Source organism: Trematomus bernacchii, unplaced genomic scaffold, assembly GCF_902827165.1.
Source record: "Trematomus bernacchii unplaced genomic scaffold, fTreBer1.1, whole genome shotgun sequence".
NCBI classification, from domain to species: Eukaryota; Metazoa; Chordata; class Actinopteri; order Perciformes; family Nototheniidae; genus Trematomus; species Trematomus bernacchii.
The window spans coordinates 74123-90259 of record NW_022987516.1 but is presented as its reverse complement, the minus strand read 5'-3'; the positions used below and the strand labels follow the sequence as shown (position 1 = coordinate 90259).

General features: G+C 40.6%; 1 protein-coding gene across 1 annotated transcript; it reads right to left on the bottom strand.

Annotated features, from left to right (window-relative positions):
• Positions 1 to 8356: 8356 nt before the first annotated feature.
• Positions 8357 to 15024, bottom strand: LOC117471232 (NACHT, LRR and PYD domains-containing protein 3-like). The gene is given in 13 exon segments (XM_034116090.1): positions 8357 to 9126; positions 9317 to 9363; positions 9586 to 9759; positions 9900 to 10073; positions 10164 to 11839; positions 11841 to 11977; positions 12739 to 12967; positions 13249 to 13327; positions 13476 to 13580; positions 13688 to 13810; positions 13934 to 14086; positions 14190 to 14294; positions 14862 to 15024. Coding segments are annotated over 13 exon segments (3624 nt in total). The 5' UTR covers positions 14918 to 15024; the 3' UTR covers positions 8357 to 8560.
• Positions 15025 to 16137: the final 1113 nt, after the last annotated feature.

Sequence of the window (16137 nt, the reverse complement as noted above, 5' to 3'; positions counted from 1 at the left end):
ACCCTATGCCCTGTCCTGCACCCTGAGACCCTCAGAGGCATTACTGCTGGTCGTAACAAACCTGCCTGAGGAGGTCAGGGTGGCAAAATCTGTCTGCTGTTTTAGGTCAATGTTGTATTATTTGTTTCATTTATTCTTAAATCTATGTATTGTATGGTAATAATGAAAACAAAAACATAATGTATTGAACACATTCCGAAAACAAAGCTGATAAGACAGAACTTGACTCAGACATAATACAAATTATTGTTGAAACCTTTTGCGCTGTTGCTGCAAAATGGAAACTTTGTTGATTATCTGTTCCAACTGGCCACTGGATTCAGATAATTAATATAAGTTGAAGTTTAATTACAGTTTTAAATATAGTTTAACATTCTTTATTAAACTGCTTCAAATGATTTCTCGTATCAACCAATTGTTCTCCATAGACATTACTACAATTCTAATAGTTGTTAAACTACTGACAAGTTTTCTGAAACCGAGCTTATGAACAAAAGAGTAAAGGTCGCTGGTTAAGCCAGGATCAATATATTTGTTGACGTTTTCATTACAGTGTGCATAATAAATGTGTTAAATGAATTGAGCAATTCTTTAAAAAGTATAATGTTGCAATCTCTTTACAATAAGTAATTACAGTTAAAAAAAATAGATGTTGTTTTCCAAGGGCCTCTCCTTCACAGCCCTACACTTTAAATCATGAGACTTTCAAATCATAACAGACAGAGATCGGTATCACTTTGTGTTGCAAGCCAAATCCATGTAAAGGTTCTACTTGAGCCCAATTTAAATACCATCAAGAAAGTATTTAACCCAGCTCAAGCTAAATGTCAAATGTATTTAATTAAGGTGCAAGTGTTTTGATTTATTTAAAATGTTCTAATCTCAGCTTCTTTCGAGTTCAGTCTAAGCAACAAATTGTTTCTCATAACATTCTCACTGCTGTCCCAAATGTTTTAACCTTGGGCAGACAAGCTGTTCACACACCCACACACACACACACACACACACACACTTTGGATAAGTAGTCACCTTATCTACATTGTAAATTGTTGCCTTCTTTAAAGTTATTAGTAATTTAAGATTAATTATTAAATTAAATGTGGTACATAAGATAAAATAAATAATATAACTTTGACTTGATCATTTTGTTCACAACATTAGACCTGTCCTCTAATCTCTACTAGAATAAGATAAGTGTGCATGTTTGGATGTTTTATCACTCCTGTAATGTACCTAATCTTGATATCCTTTTCATTACAGAGCTGGGAAAATGGTGTATTGATTAGATTCTGATCCGTGCGTGTCCAATTTTAACTGACTTTAGTTCTAATGTTAATGTTAATTTGACTTCAACCCATAAGTAATTATTTAAATTAACTCTAAATGTCACATGATGATGGATTAGTGTTCCACATTTCTTCCACTAATTTGTTTTACAATCAGGCCAAAGGTAAAGAGAGACATTGATGACCTTGTGTCCCTTTTGTTAGTACGTGGTTCCATTTTGTCTATGGCCTTGGACGGCTTCACTAAAAGTCACCCAGTTCTGCCCTGCTGCAGTCCGGCTGAGTGCAGTCACAGAGATGCTATGGCTGCTCTACATGACATTAATGGTCTGGTCTGAATGGACACCATTTCCTGCTCCCAGAGAGAATGACACTCCTCAAACTGAACATTACAGCCGTTGATACTGTCTCACATGGGTCTGCTCCCCCCCACTGAGCCATGAACTGAAAGCATGACATCTGCTATGAACACTTGGAAGCCTCCCTGTCACACCAGCACCAACCCTTGGGTCACTCAGATGAGACTAACGGCTTCACTTAGGGCATTTGGTTCAGATACATGACTCTCGTTACCGCAGAGTGGGTTGTTTTTAAGGCTATTCATACTGCTATGATGCCTGTAAGTGGGCGAGCTGGTAAAAGCCCCTACTATTGTTTCAAATAGGCCTAATGTCAGGGGTCTCTTAATGTCTAGTTCTACATGTATTCACATTATATAGACAATGTTTCCACCTGGTAAAACTAAAGGCTGCACAAAACTCAGGCTACAATACAACCATTCTGTTCTGCTCTAACGATTTAATATATAGATTCTACATCAAAACAATTAGCTTTTATTGTTTCCAATGATAACGTCACCTTAAGTGGAGGAATGCAAACCTGTTTTCAAATGTAAGGTTTTGATTTTGTTTGACATTTCTCAGTAAGGACACCCTCAGACACCCAATATCATTCCTGCTGCCTTCAGTAATAACACAGATGTTAAAGGGATGAAACTTTTCCTCCCAAATCAGATATGCTTTGTTTTTCAACAAATGTATCAATTTCCTGCATAATATATGTTTATCACAATGGTTTTTGTAAGCTGCACACAGGTGATACTGAGTCTTCTCGATTAATAGATTATAAACTATACCATGCTTCAATAGACTCCTAAGTTATTATTTCATATGTACCATATGTAAGAAAAGGGAGGGAAGAGTCAATTATATTGAGTAAGTTATTTTATATTGGGTAATTTATTTCTCAAACCTATGTTTTATGGAAGAGACAAAATATTTCTGATAAACTAATATGTTATCAAAAGGTAAATGGTGAATTAATATACATTTAGAATCATTGAGAAGGGGTTATATCCACAGGGACAAGCTCACCTTTAACTTACAATAACATGTCTCTGCTATGGACTGATGAGTATATGATTCTTGCATGTTCAATGACTAACACAAACCTTCAAAATGATAATGTGCATGTGTCAGGAAGGCTCCCAAATCATTCTGAGGGGCCTACTTTTGTGATTAAATGATAATGAGCTAATCCATTACTTTGAGTTGTCTTCACGCAGAAAAACATCCCTATCAAGTGTTAACCCAATAACTAGGACAGCTCTCAAGGCCAAGAGTCAGAGAGAGAGGGTCACACTCTCCGGGTGCAGAGCGCACCCCCAGCCACGTGCAAGGAAGCACGAGGTCGTTCGAGATGGGATGCTTCTCTTCATCTTTCTGCTCGGTGGGCTCTAGCAGACCACCCTGCAGGACGAGCGAGGGCTTCAGAGGTTTCTATAATACAAGGTTCCATGTTTCTTGGAGGAGTTTGATGTCTTCCTAACCTCTCCCATCACGGGGGGGACACCTGGATGCATCAGGAATACGCAGTTGCACTGCTCTCAAGCAGATAGCAGAAGGAATACCGGCAGATGAGCCTCCGTCTCACTGGGGCATCAACTACAGTGCTCACTGAATGAGCCACACAATAGCAGAGCAATTGGGGGGTTGAAATATGGCGCTCTGATGAAGAAGAGTTTGAGCCAATCAGCACCTCAGTGCTAATCTACAGTATCAGGATGCCTTTACACAGCAGACACTCGGTGTCATAAAGGGAGGAGGAGAACGAGTCAGGAAGACTGACGGACATGTTCTCCCAGCTCTCGTACAAAGATAAACTTTGAATTGAATGACCAGATGTTTAAAGATTTACAATTAATGATTGTTTTTTATATTTCCAATGACCAGACATGTGTTAAGTAGTGGTGATAAATATATTTAGTCAGATCAGATTACATTTTCACACTAAACAAAATTAATAAATAAATATTCTCAGATTATAAGGTATTGAATAATAAGATATTTCTAATATTATAACAGATAATGTTAATATCCTTAATCGTCCAGCACTCAGGCTTAACAACACAACTCTTTAATGTATTGTCCATGAACAGACAGACCTACAATGATGTTTCAAGTACTGGATTAATTTCAATGCCCAAAACAAATATTTATAATAATTCATATAACAATTATGTAGCATATTTGATCCTCAAATTAGAGAAGTATAATTTAAAGAAATTGATATTCTATATTCAACATTAGATAAACACAGAAGAACCCTTTCCAAGTACCATAAGTAGATGTTCAGGTAAGTATGGCTAATAAGAATAATTGATAGACTTAATTTGGTACAGATCAGTTGTAGCATTTACAAATGTATGAATTAAAGTTTTAAGAATGTTTAATCTTTCCTTTCCAGGTTTTTACAAAAGTCTTTGAATATTTGCCTAACTTTTCCTTTTCAGATTTTGAACAATGTACTTGACTAAAATGAATGTATTGATTTTTCTAAGACTAAGTGCCTTACTCTTGGCTAAAGCGTAATGAAGTAAACGTAAAGTAATCCTAAAATTGAGGACACTGCAACTTTGTGGATTACAGATTGATCAAATCACCAGCTGTGAATTTATGCCTTAGCTGGATCTCTTATGATCCTAAGTTGTAAATGCTTTTGACTAGTGATTGCCTTAAAGCAAATCTTTAAGCTGCAAGCTGGTTTTGATTTTATAGTTTGATAAATGACATTAACTAATGGTTTAAATGATAAAAGATATTAGTTTAAAACAAATATTTTTGCTATTATGTATCTGTGTTTTATGTGTGTTCATTATTGTACTTATTGACAAAAGATGCTCCAAACACTGATGAGAGATAATTGTTCCTATTATGATTGCCTGTATCAATCATTGTGATTGAATGTTTCAATCTTATTCTACTTTGTGATGTAATTGAATGTAAGGTGAGACCACACTCGAATCTGAAGACGCCTATTGATTTAAGTATTGACCAGAATTATTATTAGACTAATGTTTTAAGGTTATCAAAAATGATAAAAAGAGAGGAACTGTTAAGGAATAATTCTTCTAGATATCTAACCTTTTGCTCTGTGACCGGTCAACTTGACTGGCACGAGGGGTAATTGTTGTGGGAACACTGAGGCACTTCTTTATCGGTGTTTGTGGGCTCTAGGATGTGAAATCCTTGAGGCCATGAGTGTCGGACGCAGTGTTCCCAGCTATTTAGTCTACTCCTTCAGAGATGTTGATTTCTCTCTGTGAAGCAGTTAAAAGGTCTAGCATAGAGAGAAGCTCTTCAGAATTGACGTGGCAACTCTACCGTGTAGTCAGAACCTCTGACTCTTTGATTTGTGATGTGAATCCTCCGGCCGAATACTCTGAATAAACCCATCAGTGTTTGACATCAAAGCTCCAACTCTCACCGTGTCTCCTTCCTGAGTCGGTGACTCCATGCATTGCTACACAGAAGTTTCCTCCACAAATACTTCATTTATTTAAACCAATATCTTTCTTGATTCTTTGTACAGTATGAAAAAAATAGTCTTTGTACCTGTGCTGAAGTTCACTGCTGTGAGGAGTCCAGTTCTGTCTCTCACTCTCTGGTCCAGCCTGTCTGCATCACCTGGACACTTTAAACAAACAGATATATATGTAAAGAACCATGTGTACAAACAATATAACTGATTCTCTTCTGTTGAACATGTTGGATTGTGTATTGTCCGAGTCAGGGTCCTTTTTATTTTACTGTAACTTTGGAAGTTGTGTTACCAATGCTTACTGTTTATTTGATACCAATTTGGTAACGCAATTAATAAAAACAACAAGGTTTGGGTTCGTTCTTCAGATGACTGTGATGTTAATGTGTAAGCTCAATAATGAACTCCAGCTCAACCAACCATATTGTAATATCCAAGTAATCATCTTGAAATATGACATTAATAATTGTAATATACACACATCTTATTGTGAGGTTGATTTCACATACACTACTTCGACGTTAGCTTGTCTACATACTCGAGCATAGCGGATTTAAATTAACCTTAGCGATGCATACAGTTCCTACCTACATAATAAAATATCTCGCTAAGTTACAAGGATGACCTTATTTTATCAACCTCAAACAGAAGCTGTTTGTTCTACAGTATTATCCCACTTAACGCTTAACACTTGTCTATTTCGTTTTAACCTTTATAGTCTATGGTTTTAACTCTCCAGCCAAACCAACAGACAGGACCATCACACGGAGGTTTCTCCCTGAAGTCTCTGCAGCTCTCTGGACACCACGCTGTCTCAATCCGTCCACACAGAATATGAGAGGGGAAAAATGAAAATAATAAATGCTTTATACCAGGGATGGGCAAATGGCGGCCCGCCAAACGTCAAGGGATTTTAAGATTCTGAAGTCTTCGTTCTAAATAGAAAATAGCATGGATAATTTACAAAGGCTTTAAAATCACAGCAGGAGCCCAAGACAATTATAAAACTTGTCATTATTTCAGTACAGTTCAATTGGTTTTATTTTCATAAACGGTTATCAACCGTTAGTGCCAAAGCAGTAGGCTATAATATATGAATTACTGCTGTATAGACTACAACCACTACTTGTTTAGCTAGCATAAATTCAACAAAGCTAGCGTTAGCTGGCTAACTGACGTTATTTTGCCTCTAAACTGCACGATATAAAACGGTGGTCTTCATAGCGGATTTAATCCTCAATCACAATAATAATATTCAAAGTAATACTGGGGAAGTAATGGGCAAAACTTACCGTTGATTGACGCGCCATGTCAGCGGACTGGTAGCGACACGGACCGTTAGCCCCGCAGTCATCCGGTTCGACCTGACTATGGCTGTGACTGTGTGAGTGACCCGAGCCTCGTCGTTCTGATAGCTCCACCCCTTCGCTCCAACCCCCCTCCCTCCCCCCACATCTACAGGTGAAAATTACTTTTGCGACACATTCATCGCAAGAAGTGTAGCAAAAGTCAAGGCCGCAGATTCGTCGATTTATACTGTCACAGAGCAGATTCGTGGAGTTGTAATGACTGATTTGAGAGGTTGTAATAACCAAGTTGCAGTTGTAATGGAAAATGTATTTAAAAAATATATATTTTTCTGCAAGTGAACATTTCATCACTAAGTTCATTTTTTTTCTACAAGCTACTGTAACGTCCGAGGTGTTAAGGCTTCAAGAATACTTCTGTGTAACAAAAACTCAGGAACTTAGAACTTTTTGGAGCGTCACAGATGCCTCCGTTTATTTATCGTCGAGTCACACCACACTCTCCCTCTCACCACTCCAGGACAGACTGCGCATGCTCACAACACATGACCTCTCAACCCAATGCTTACACTACAAAACTTTTTTTTTTCTTCTGTGACTTCAAATGTGGTTCACAGATACGTGGATATTTTATACAAGTGTAAATGTATGCACACAAGCTCAGATATTTTTTCTGCAAGTGCTCACATCAGATTTTACACACTCTCGCATTTTGCACCATATCTACCTTCATACCTCACTTACTGATGGAAACTGGCTGTAAAATGTTTGTTCATCTCAAAGAGACTGAATGGGCTGACCCTTGGTACTGTACTAAAACTTCGGACAATAAAATGACACAATTCCTGGCAACAGAGTAAAGTTTAACAGAGACAAACTCAAATATATTTAGCTGTGACTGACAACATGCAGAGAGACAGAAAAATCCAACAGTCCTGTAAGAGAATCCAACCCTATGTGAACAATGTATTTGTTAGTAGGACTACTATACAACTAACTACAACAGCAGCATAAAGGCTACAAATAAACCACAGAGACAGGTGAAAATAACTAAAGTATTTTCAACTAGCCTAACCCCAACCATAAAGTCAATGAACTAGACTAACCTTAACCCTAAAGGCATCTGAACCAGCCTAACCCTAAAGTCAGCTGAACTAGACTAACCTGATCCCTAAAGTCATCTGAACTAGCCTAACCCTAAAGTCAGCTGAACTAGACTAACCTTAACCCTAAAGTAATCTGAACTAGCCTAACACTAAAGTCATCAGAACTTGCTTAACCCCAACCCTAAAGTCACTGAACTAGACTAACCCTAACCCTTAATGCATCTGAACTAGTCTAACCCTAAAGTCCTCTGATCTAAAGTCAACATTTCCTACTGCTCTGTTTTATCAATCTCATCATGCTGTTTATATTTCCTGCTCCATCATTGTGACGTACCAACAGGCTCAAATTCAGCTTCATCCAAACTAAACTGTTCTTGATTCCTCTGGAGTTGTGTTGATTCCACCAATGCAGTGAACACAACACATTAGTACAGCAGCACCTTTACTGTTCTCAGTTTAACTGCCGCTGACACACACATGATGAAATCTGTTCTTACCTTCTGAAGCTGAATATAATCTGCTGATGAGTGAAGGGGAAATGAATCAGTAGCTCCAAGCAGAGACAGAACTAACATGTAACTCCCAGCAGGAGGTTTCCACAGCTCTATTGATTTACATACAGTCTAACTCTCTGTGTTCACCTTCAGCTGAAATATGATCAGAGAGCTCCTCTGACCTCTGGAACCAATAGCATGGAGCAACTCAAGTCAAACATTAACAGACAGCATCAAACTTTATCATCTGGATCATAAAGGTCTGAAGATACAGTTATTTTATAACAGGGGAATAAAAGACTGGCAATGGAACTTTTATAACATTTCATTTTATTAGGAAATCAGCACATGTTTTATTTGATCGTAACTCATTTTTATATTTAAACATACAGAAAACTTGTTTCTGGAGCTTTCAGCCTCATCTCATGGCCTTCCTCCTCTGGGATTCATATTTCTGACAATAAAAACACAATCAGTGAGTCAAATGTTGCCCAAGGTGAAGCCTCGTCCGCCACAAACATTTAAACCACAGGACAGGAAGTCTCCTCCTACAGAGAACACAGAGACACTGAGGAACCTTCTGAGCAGAACATGAACCCAACGTAGAGAGGTTCAGTGAATGTGGTTCTGAAGGTGTGGAGGTGGCTCAGTGTGTCCGAGGAGACTCTGTAGAAGGAGAGAGAACCAGCAGGATGATCCACATACACTGCTACTCTATCAGAGGAGGAGAGGAAGAGGCAGGAGGAGGAAGAGGAGGAGTAGGAGGAGAGAGGGAGAACAGTTTTACTGTTATTGTGACAGACAGAGTAACGACCAGCAGAACAGATCAGACTCCAGGACCGATCATTATATCCAAACACACAGTCCTCACTGACTCCTCTCCTCCTGATTCCTCTGTAAGTCACTGATATATAAACCTGTCCTCTCCACTCGACCTCCCAGTAACAGCGACCAGTCAGAGCTTCTCTGCACATCAGCTGTTCCCAGCAGTCAAACCTCGCTGGATGATCAGGATATGGCTTCTTCTCCAACACACGTGTCACTTTCCATTTTTTGTCAGACAGTTTTAGTTTTCTGTGAGCTGTGTTTGTGTCGAGTGTGAGTTCACAGGAATCTGATGGAAACAAAAAGGGCAGTTTATAATCAGACACATCTTGAAGGCTTTTTTTTCTGTTCATCTCCTGATGTTCAATTCTCTACATTTTAAAGATGAGATTTGCAGTCAGTTATGTTTAAATATGTAAATACCACAATTATAATCTTTGTATTTAATGAGAAAAGTAAAGGATTGAGTCCAAACTTACACTTCCTCAGACCTGGTGTAAGCCACTGCTCTCCACCATGGTCCAGCCTGGAGGAAGAAACAGTCAGAATGATTTTATTTTTTGATTGTTATCCAACATGAGTCCTAACATGAAGCAATGTTGCAGACAAATTTAAGAGGAAGAAGAAGAAGGAAAAGAAGACATACTTTGACAGAAATGTGTTCATGGTGACAGAACAGAGAGGACAAATCAAACATTGAAAGATTAGGGGCACCTGCTAACTGTTTGGTCATGTGCGCTGTCCATACCTGAGTGTCTCCAGTCTCCAGAGTGGATCCTCCAGTCCTGCAGACAGCAGCTTCTCTCCTGAGTCTCCTGGATGATTGTAGCTCAGGTCCAGCGCTCTCAGATGGGAGGGGTTCGAGCTCAGAGCTGAAGCCAGAGAAACACAGCCTTCCTCTGTGACCAGACAGCCTGACAGACTGGAAGCAGGAAAATGTTGAAAACTCATGAAGTTATGTCAGCAAACAACACCATGCAGATATTAACAACATGAACGTGAAGCTATATGAACAGGATGTATTAGTTAAACTGTTTTTAAAATAAAAGGCAGAATAGTTACCTGAGAGTCTCCAGTTCACAGTGTGGACTCCCCAGTCCAGCAGACAGCAGCTTCACTCCTGAATCCTCCAGTTCGTTGGTACTCAGGTCCAGCTCTCTCAGACTAGAGGACTGGGAGCTGAGGACTGAGGACAGAGCTGCACAGCTTCTCTCTGACAGCTTACAGCTACTCAGCCTGGGGAAGGATTAACAATTAACACAGCAAAATATGTTATTCTCTTGTCTAAAACTGAGCATAGTTAATGTTGTTTAAATCTGCACGTACAACGCTTTGTTGGAGGCTTTGACCACTGGCAGCAGCCTCAGAAGAGCCTCCTCTGAAGCAGAGTATTTCTGCAGGTCAAACACATCCAGATCTTCTTCTGATGACAGTAAGATGAAGACCAGAGCTGACCACTGAGCAGCAGACAGTTCCTCTGTGGAGAGACTGCCTGATCTCAGGGACTGTTGGATCTCCTCCACTAGAGAATGATCATTCAGTTCATTCAGACAGTGGAACAGGTTGATGCTTCTCTCTGCAGAGGGCATCTCTTCGATCTTCCTCTTAATGTACTGGACAGTTTCCTGATTGGTCTCTGAACCACTTCCTGTCTGTGGTGTCAGCAAACCTCGTAGGAGAATCTGATTGGTCTGCAGTGAAAGACCCAGGAAGAAGCGGAGGAATAAGTCCAGGTGTCCGTTTGCACTCTGTAAGGCCTTGTCCACAGCACTCCGGTAGAGATGTGTCAGTTCAGGTTTGGGTCTGAAGACTTTAGACTTCTGGGAGGTTGTTGGTTCTTCTGACAGCATGTTGACTCCAGAGTTGATGATGGTCAGATGGACATGAAGAGCAGCCAGAAACTCCTGAACGCTCAGATGGACGAAGCAGAACACCTGGTCCTTCTGGTACAGTCCTCTCTCCTCTCTAAAGACCTGTGTGAACACTCCTGAATACACTGAGGCTGCTCTGATATCGATGCCACACTCTGTCAGGTCGGACTCATAGAAGATCAGGTTGCCTTTCTGCAGCTGCTCAAAAGCCAGTTTCCCCAGAGACTCCATCATCTTCCTGCTCTCTGGACTCCAGTGTGGATCTGTCTCAGCTCCTCCATCATACTTGATGTTCTTCACTTTGGACTGAACCACCAAGAAGTGGATGTACATCTCAGTCAGGGTCTTGGGCAACTCTCCCCCCTCTCTGGTTTTCAACACCTCCTCCAGAACTGAAGCAGAGATCCAGCAGAAGACTGGGATGTGGCACATGATGTGGAGGCTTCGGGAGGTCTTGATGTGGGAGATGATGGTGCCGGCCTGCTCCTGATCTCTGAATCTCTTCCTGAAGTACTCCTCCTTCTGTGGGTCAGTGAACCCTCGGACCTCTGTCACCATGTCCACACACTCAGGAGGGATCTGATTGGCTGCTGCAGGTCGTGTGGTTATCCAGAGGCGAGCAGAGGGAAGCAGCTTCCCCCTGATGAGGTTTGTCAGCAGCACATCCACTGAGGTGGACTCTGAGACATCAGTCAGGATGTCATTGTTGTGGAAGTCCAGAGGAAGTCGACACTCATCCAGACCGTCAAAGATGAACACGACCGGGAACTGATCAAACCTGCAGATTCCTGCGTCTCTGGTTTCAGTGAAGAAGTGATGAACAAGTTCCACCAAGCTGTACTTGTTCTCTCTCACCACATTCAGCTCTCTGAAGGTGAATGGAAATATGAACTGGATGTCCTGGTTGGCTTTGCCTTCAGCCCAGTCCAGAGTGAACTTCTGTGTTAAGACTGTTTTCCCAATGCCAGCCACGCCCTTTGTCATCACTGCTCTGATTGGTGCATCTCTTCCAGGTGAGGCTTTAAAGAGGTCTTCTTGTGTGATGGTTGTTTCTGGTCTGTCTGGTTTCCTGGATGCTGTTTCAATCTGTCTGACCTCATGTTCATCATTGACCCCTGCAGACCCCCCCCCCCTCTGTGATGTAGAGCTCTGTGCAGATCTGGTTCAGAAGGGTTGGGTTTCCTGCTTTAGCAATGCCCTCAAACACACACTGGAACCTCTCCTTCAGGGTGGACTTAAGTTTACGTTTGCACACTCGAGCATTAGTTTCTGAAAAGACAAATAAACCCTTTTTCAACCAACTAAAGGAAAGAGCGCAACTGCAATATCGGAAGCTGCAATCATCAGTGTGGCTACACATAGATGAGTGAGTTATAAGTAACTTATTTTGGATTAATTCTCTGTAAAGGAGTGAGAACAATAATTTAAAGATGTGTGACAAATTCGAAGTAAATTTGGGGAGGGGAAGCCTCTTTGTTATAGCACCACCAAATGTTCAATTGGGGTCATATTTAATATGAAGCATTTCCACATCATTTCGGGTTATGGTTCCAAGTTTAATGTCCCCTAGGGATTTTCCAGCTGACAGCAAGTGTAGCAAAAGCAGTTACCCTATGGGTTGGGCTTAAAATACACGGCTCAGACTATTTCCAAACACATCCTGAGGAGACACCCACAAACATTATTTAAGATTGGACAAGTCGTTAACGTGTTGTGTGTATATACATCGATGCTATTGTCCAAGAGGCTTTGTTGTAGAGCACATTGAGATTGAAATGTGGGTCGAATTTCAGACTGAGGATTTTAGGGGTGTGGCTTTTCTTAATATGCATTTTCGTAAGGTAATTACTGCGCCACCATTCAACCAAATAGGATCATATTTCTTGAGAAACATTTGCATGTCGTTTCCAATAATGTGGCCAAGATCTGACATATATTTGTGCATTATATTAACAGCAAAGTTTTGGAATGTAAAACCCTCTCCATCATTATTATCATCATCATATTTCCAATCTGTCTAATCCTCTTACTGCTCTGCAGACGGTCAGCCAGCTCCTCCTGCTTCATGCTCCTCAGGAAGTGCAGTGTGATGTTCAGAAATGCCTCTCTGCTGCTCCTCCTCTGTTCTTCATCCTCACCGTCCAACACCTCCTCATCCTCCCTCTGACTCTCTAAGCCTTCTGGGTAATCTAAACTCAGGACTCTCTGGATCTTCTTCAGCTCGTCCTCCACAAATCTGACGATGTTTTCCTGGAGCAGCTGGAACAGAATAAGTTGTAGAGTTTAACTGGTAGAAGTTAACATCAGATCATGTGTGAGACAGAAAGCCTGACTATCTGCAGACTGCAGCATGGACTCTGGATCATAATGCTGCTTCACTACTGAGTGTGATTCTTCTTTTGGAAATTGTTGAACATTTTGAGCATCAGGGAATATGTTTTGAAGTAAACAAAAAGGCAGCCAGTTGATGTTTTCTACATGATTAGTTAATGAATTTAGTTTGTAGATAGGAAAAATAGCGTGTTTTTGCATTTACGCACCATGAATACGGAGTCCAGCTGGACAGACTGATTAATGGGAACCTCTGAATTCTGTCGATAAGCTCTGTGGAGAGGATGATTTTGAACATATACAGAGTTATATGTGCTGTTAGTGGATCCTTCTTCAAACAGGACACATGGTTAAAAAAGACAAATATGCTTATTACAAATCTTTCTGGGTAAAAATGTGATATAACATTTAGCGATTTATACAAAATTACATTTACTTGTTAAAGTGCTTTCGTTGAATCTTGCTATAAAACTCTCTGAAGTGGTCACTCTTCATGGATACACAGCTGGATGTACGGTGGACTGGCCTCTGTTCTTTGATCCTGATAGAACCACAAACACTGATGAATGTGATGGAGATAAAACGCTGCTGAGAAAACTGTTGATTTGAATCGCAAACAACAAAAATAACCTACAGTTGAATTCTTACCTTGGACTATCAGAGTGCATTCTGTATGTAAACCCAATAGGTTTGCCCATAGACCGGACCCTCTTCATGGACACACAGCTGGGTCCAGGTCCAGAATCAGGTCCAGTTTCCTCATGTTGTATCCTAATAGAAACACAGACACTGATCAATGCAAATGTACACTAACATTCTGCAGGATATAATATTGCCTTTTTAACGTTTTGATACTGATCACAACAAGGGAGTACGTGGAGTTTAAATTCTTACCTTGGACCATCAGAGTGCTTTCCATCTCTGAACCCAATAGGTTTGTCCATAGACCGGTCACTCTTCATGGACACACAGCTGGGTCCGGATCCAGATCCAGAATCAGCTCCAGGCCCAGATCCAGTTTCAGGTCCAGTTTCCTCATGTTGGATCCTGATAGAATCACAAGCACTGATTAAGGTACACTGAAATTCGGTTAGAATTCTGATGTCTAATTATTTTAATACTTATAACAACAATTTAGATAATGTGTTACTCTGGATCAGAGTGTTGTCCATCTTTCAACTCAATGGGTGGATCCATAGAGGAGTCACTCTTAGACACACAGCTGGGTCCAGGTCTAGGTTTCCAATGTTTGATCCTGATAGAAATACAAACACTGATTACTGAATACTGTACACTTAAATGCTGCTGGTAATGATGTAGATGTCAGAATGTTTAAATACTGATAACAACAGACCTGAATGTAAACCTATTGAGAGCTGACCTGTGATAAAAGCTCTCCAGTGAAACCAGGTCAGTGTCAGTGTTGGAAGGTGGCTGTATCTTAGCCTTTCACACTTCATCCATGCACTTAACTTCAGAGTGTTAAGAGTTCAACAATAAAAACACCTCAGTGACGTGAACCGAGTTGTCGGACCGGATTAGACACGCCCTGCATTCTTTACTGATGATGTGATCTAAGAAAACAATCAAACTGCTGCTCTTTCTACTCAAGAAACACTGACTGAATCTTTCTAAAATCACTCCTCTTTAACTCTTTGACTTTAAGAGAGAAATTCTACACACTACTTCAAACAGATATTAAGAATCAGCATCAAGAGTCATGTGACCTGTCCAGGTAAACAGTGACACAGCACAATGTGATCAGAGTGATCCTGATGATGGAACAGATTCGTCTGGTAGGATTCTCACCTGCTGAACTCACTTCAGGTCCACTTTCAGACACTCTGCAGCTTCCTGTGTGGAGGAAACTCTGCTCATGTGTTCCTCTGCAGTCCTGTGTCTGCCTGCATCTGATCCGAGGACGCTGTCACACCCTCATAACTCCAGAGATTAAAAACACTTCAGAGTCACGTGAAAACCGGTGTTACAAGTGTCAGAAACATTGTGAGAGGTGATGTAGTTCTACTAACTGTCCACTAGATGGTGGTAACTCACCGTCTAATGACATAAAGATCAGTGTGCTCCCTCTCCTCATGGACATGATCATAGTGTCACCGTACACAGCTGCTACAGGGCTGCTTTACTTGTGTTGTTGTGTTGGTTTCCAGGCTGAAGACTTTTCTTTTTGCCGCTGCTTTTCATTGAACTATTCACATCTTAAACTGCACTGTAACTTTTATTCATGTATTTTTTCTTTTAATGTATATTTTATTATCTTTGCTTTTTAATGACTGTTTTTAAATGCCATTCTCTTAAAGGTGGGGTAGGTAAGTTTGAGAAACCGGTTCGAGATCGCTAGAATTTGAAAATACACAACTGGAGAAAATCTGCCACTTCCTTCCAGAGCCCCTCCTCCAACACACACGAACGCGCACATGACCAATGAGGGCACGAGATAAGTTTGTGCACAGATGGAAGGCTGACAGGCAGGTAGGCCATCCAGTTACTTTAGCCGGGCCGGCTCAGATGATTGGTCGTGCTTTTTACAGTACTACAGCTTCCACAGGTGATATTTATTTATGGATTTTTTGTCAAAGCACTTCAGATATTCATTGCTATCGGGATGTTAAGAGCATTCCATGGAATATAACAACAAGTGTATCTCGAGCCGGTTTCTCAAACTTACCTACCCTACCTTTTAAAGGTGGGGTAGGTAAGTTTGAGAAACCGGCTCGAGATATATTTTTCCCGGCTGTGTATTTTCAAATTTTAGCGCACTCGAGCTGGTTTCTCCAAAATGACCTACCCCACCTTTAATGTCTTTCATTTTTGTAAAGCACTTTGAATTGCGTTGTGTTGAAAGGTGCTGTATAAATAAACTTGCCTTGCCTTGCCTAAACATTGACTCTGTCCCTCTCCTCATGGACATGATCATAGTGTCACCGTACACAGCTGCTACAGGGCTGCTTTACTTGTGTTGTTGTGTTGGTTTTGCCTCTTTTTTTTCCATTAATTTGCTTCCCCATTGTATTCTGTACATAGATACAGAGTCTTGCATTCACACTATACTATTATCCTACACAGATTACAATCCCATG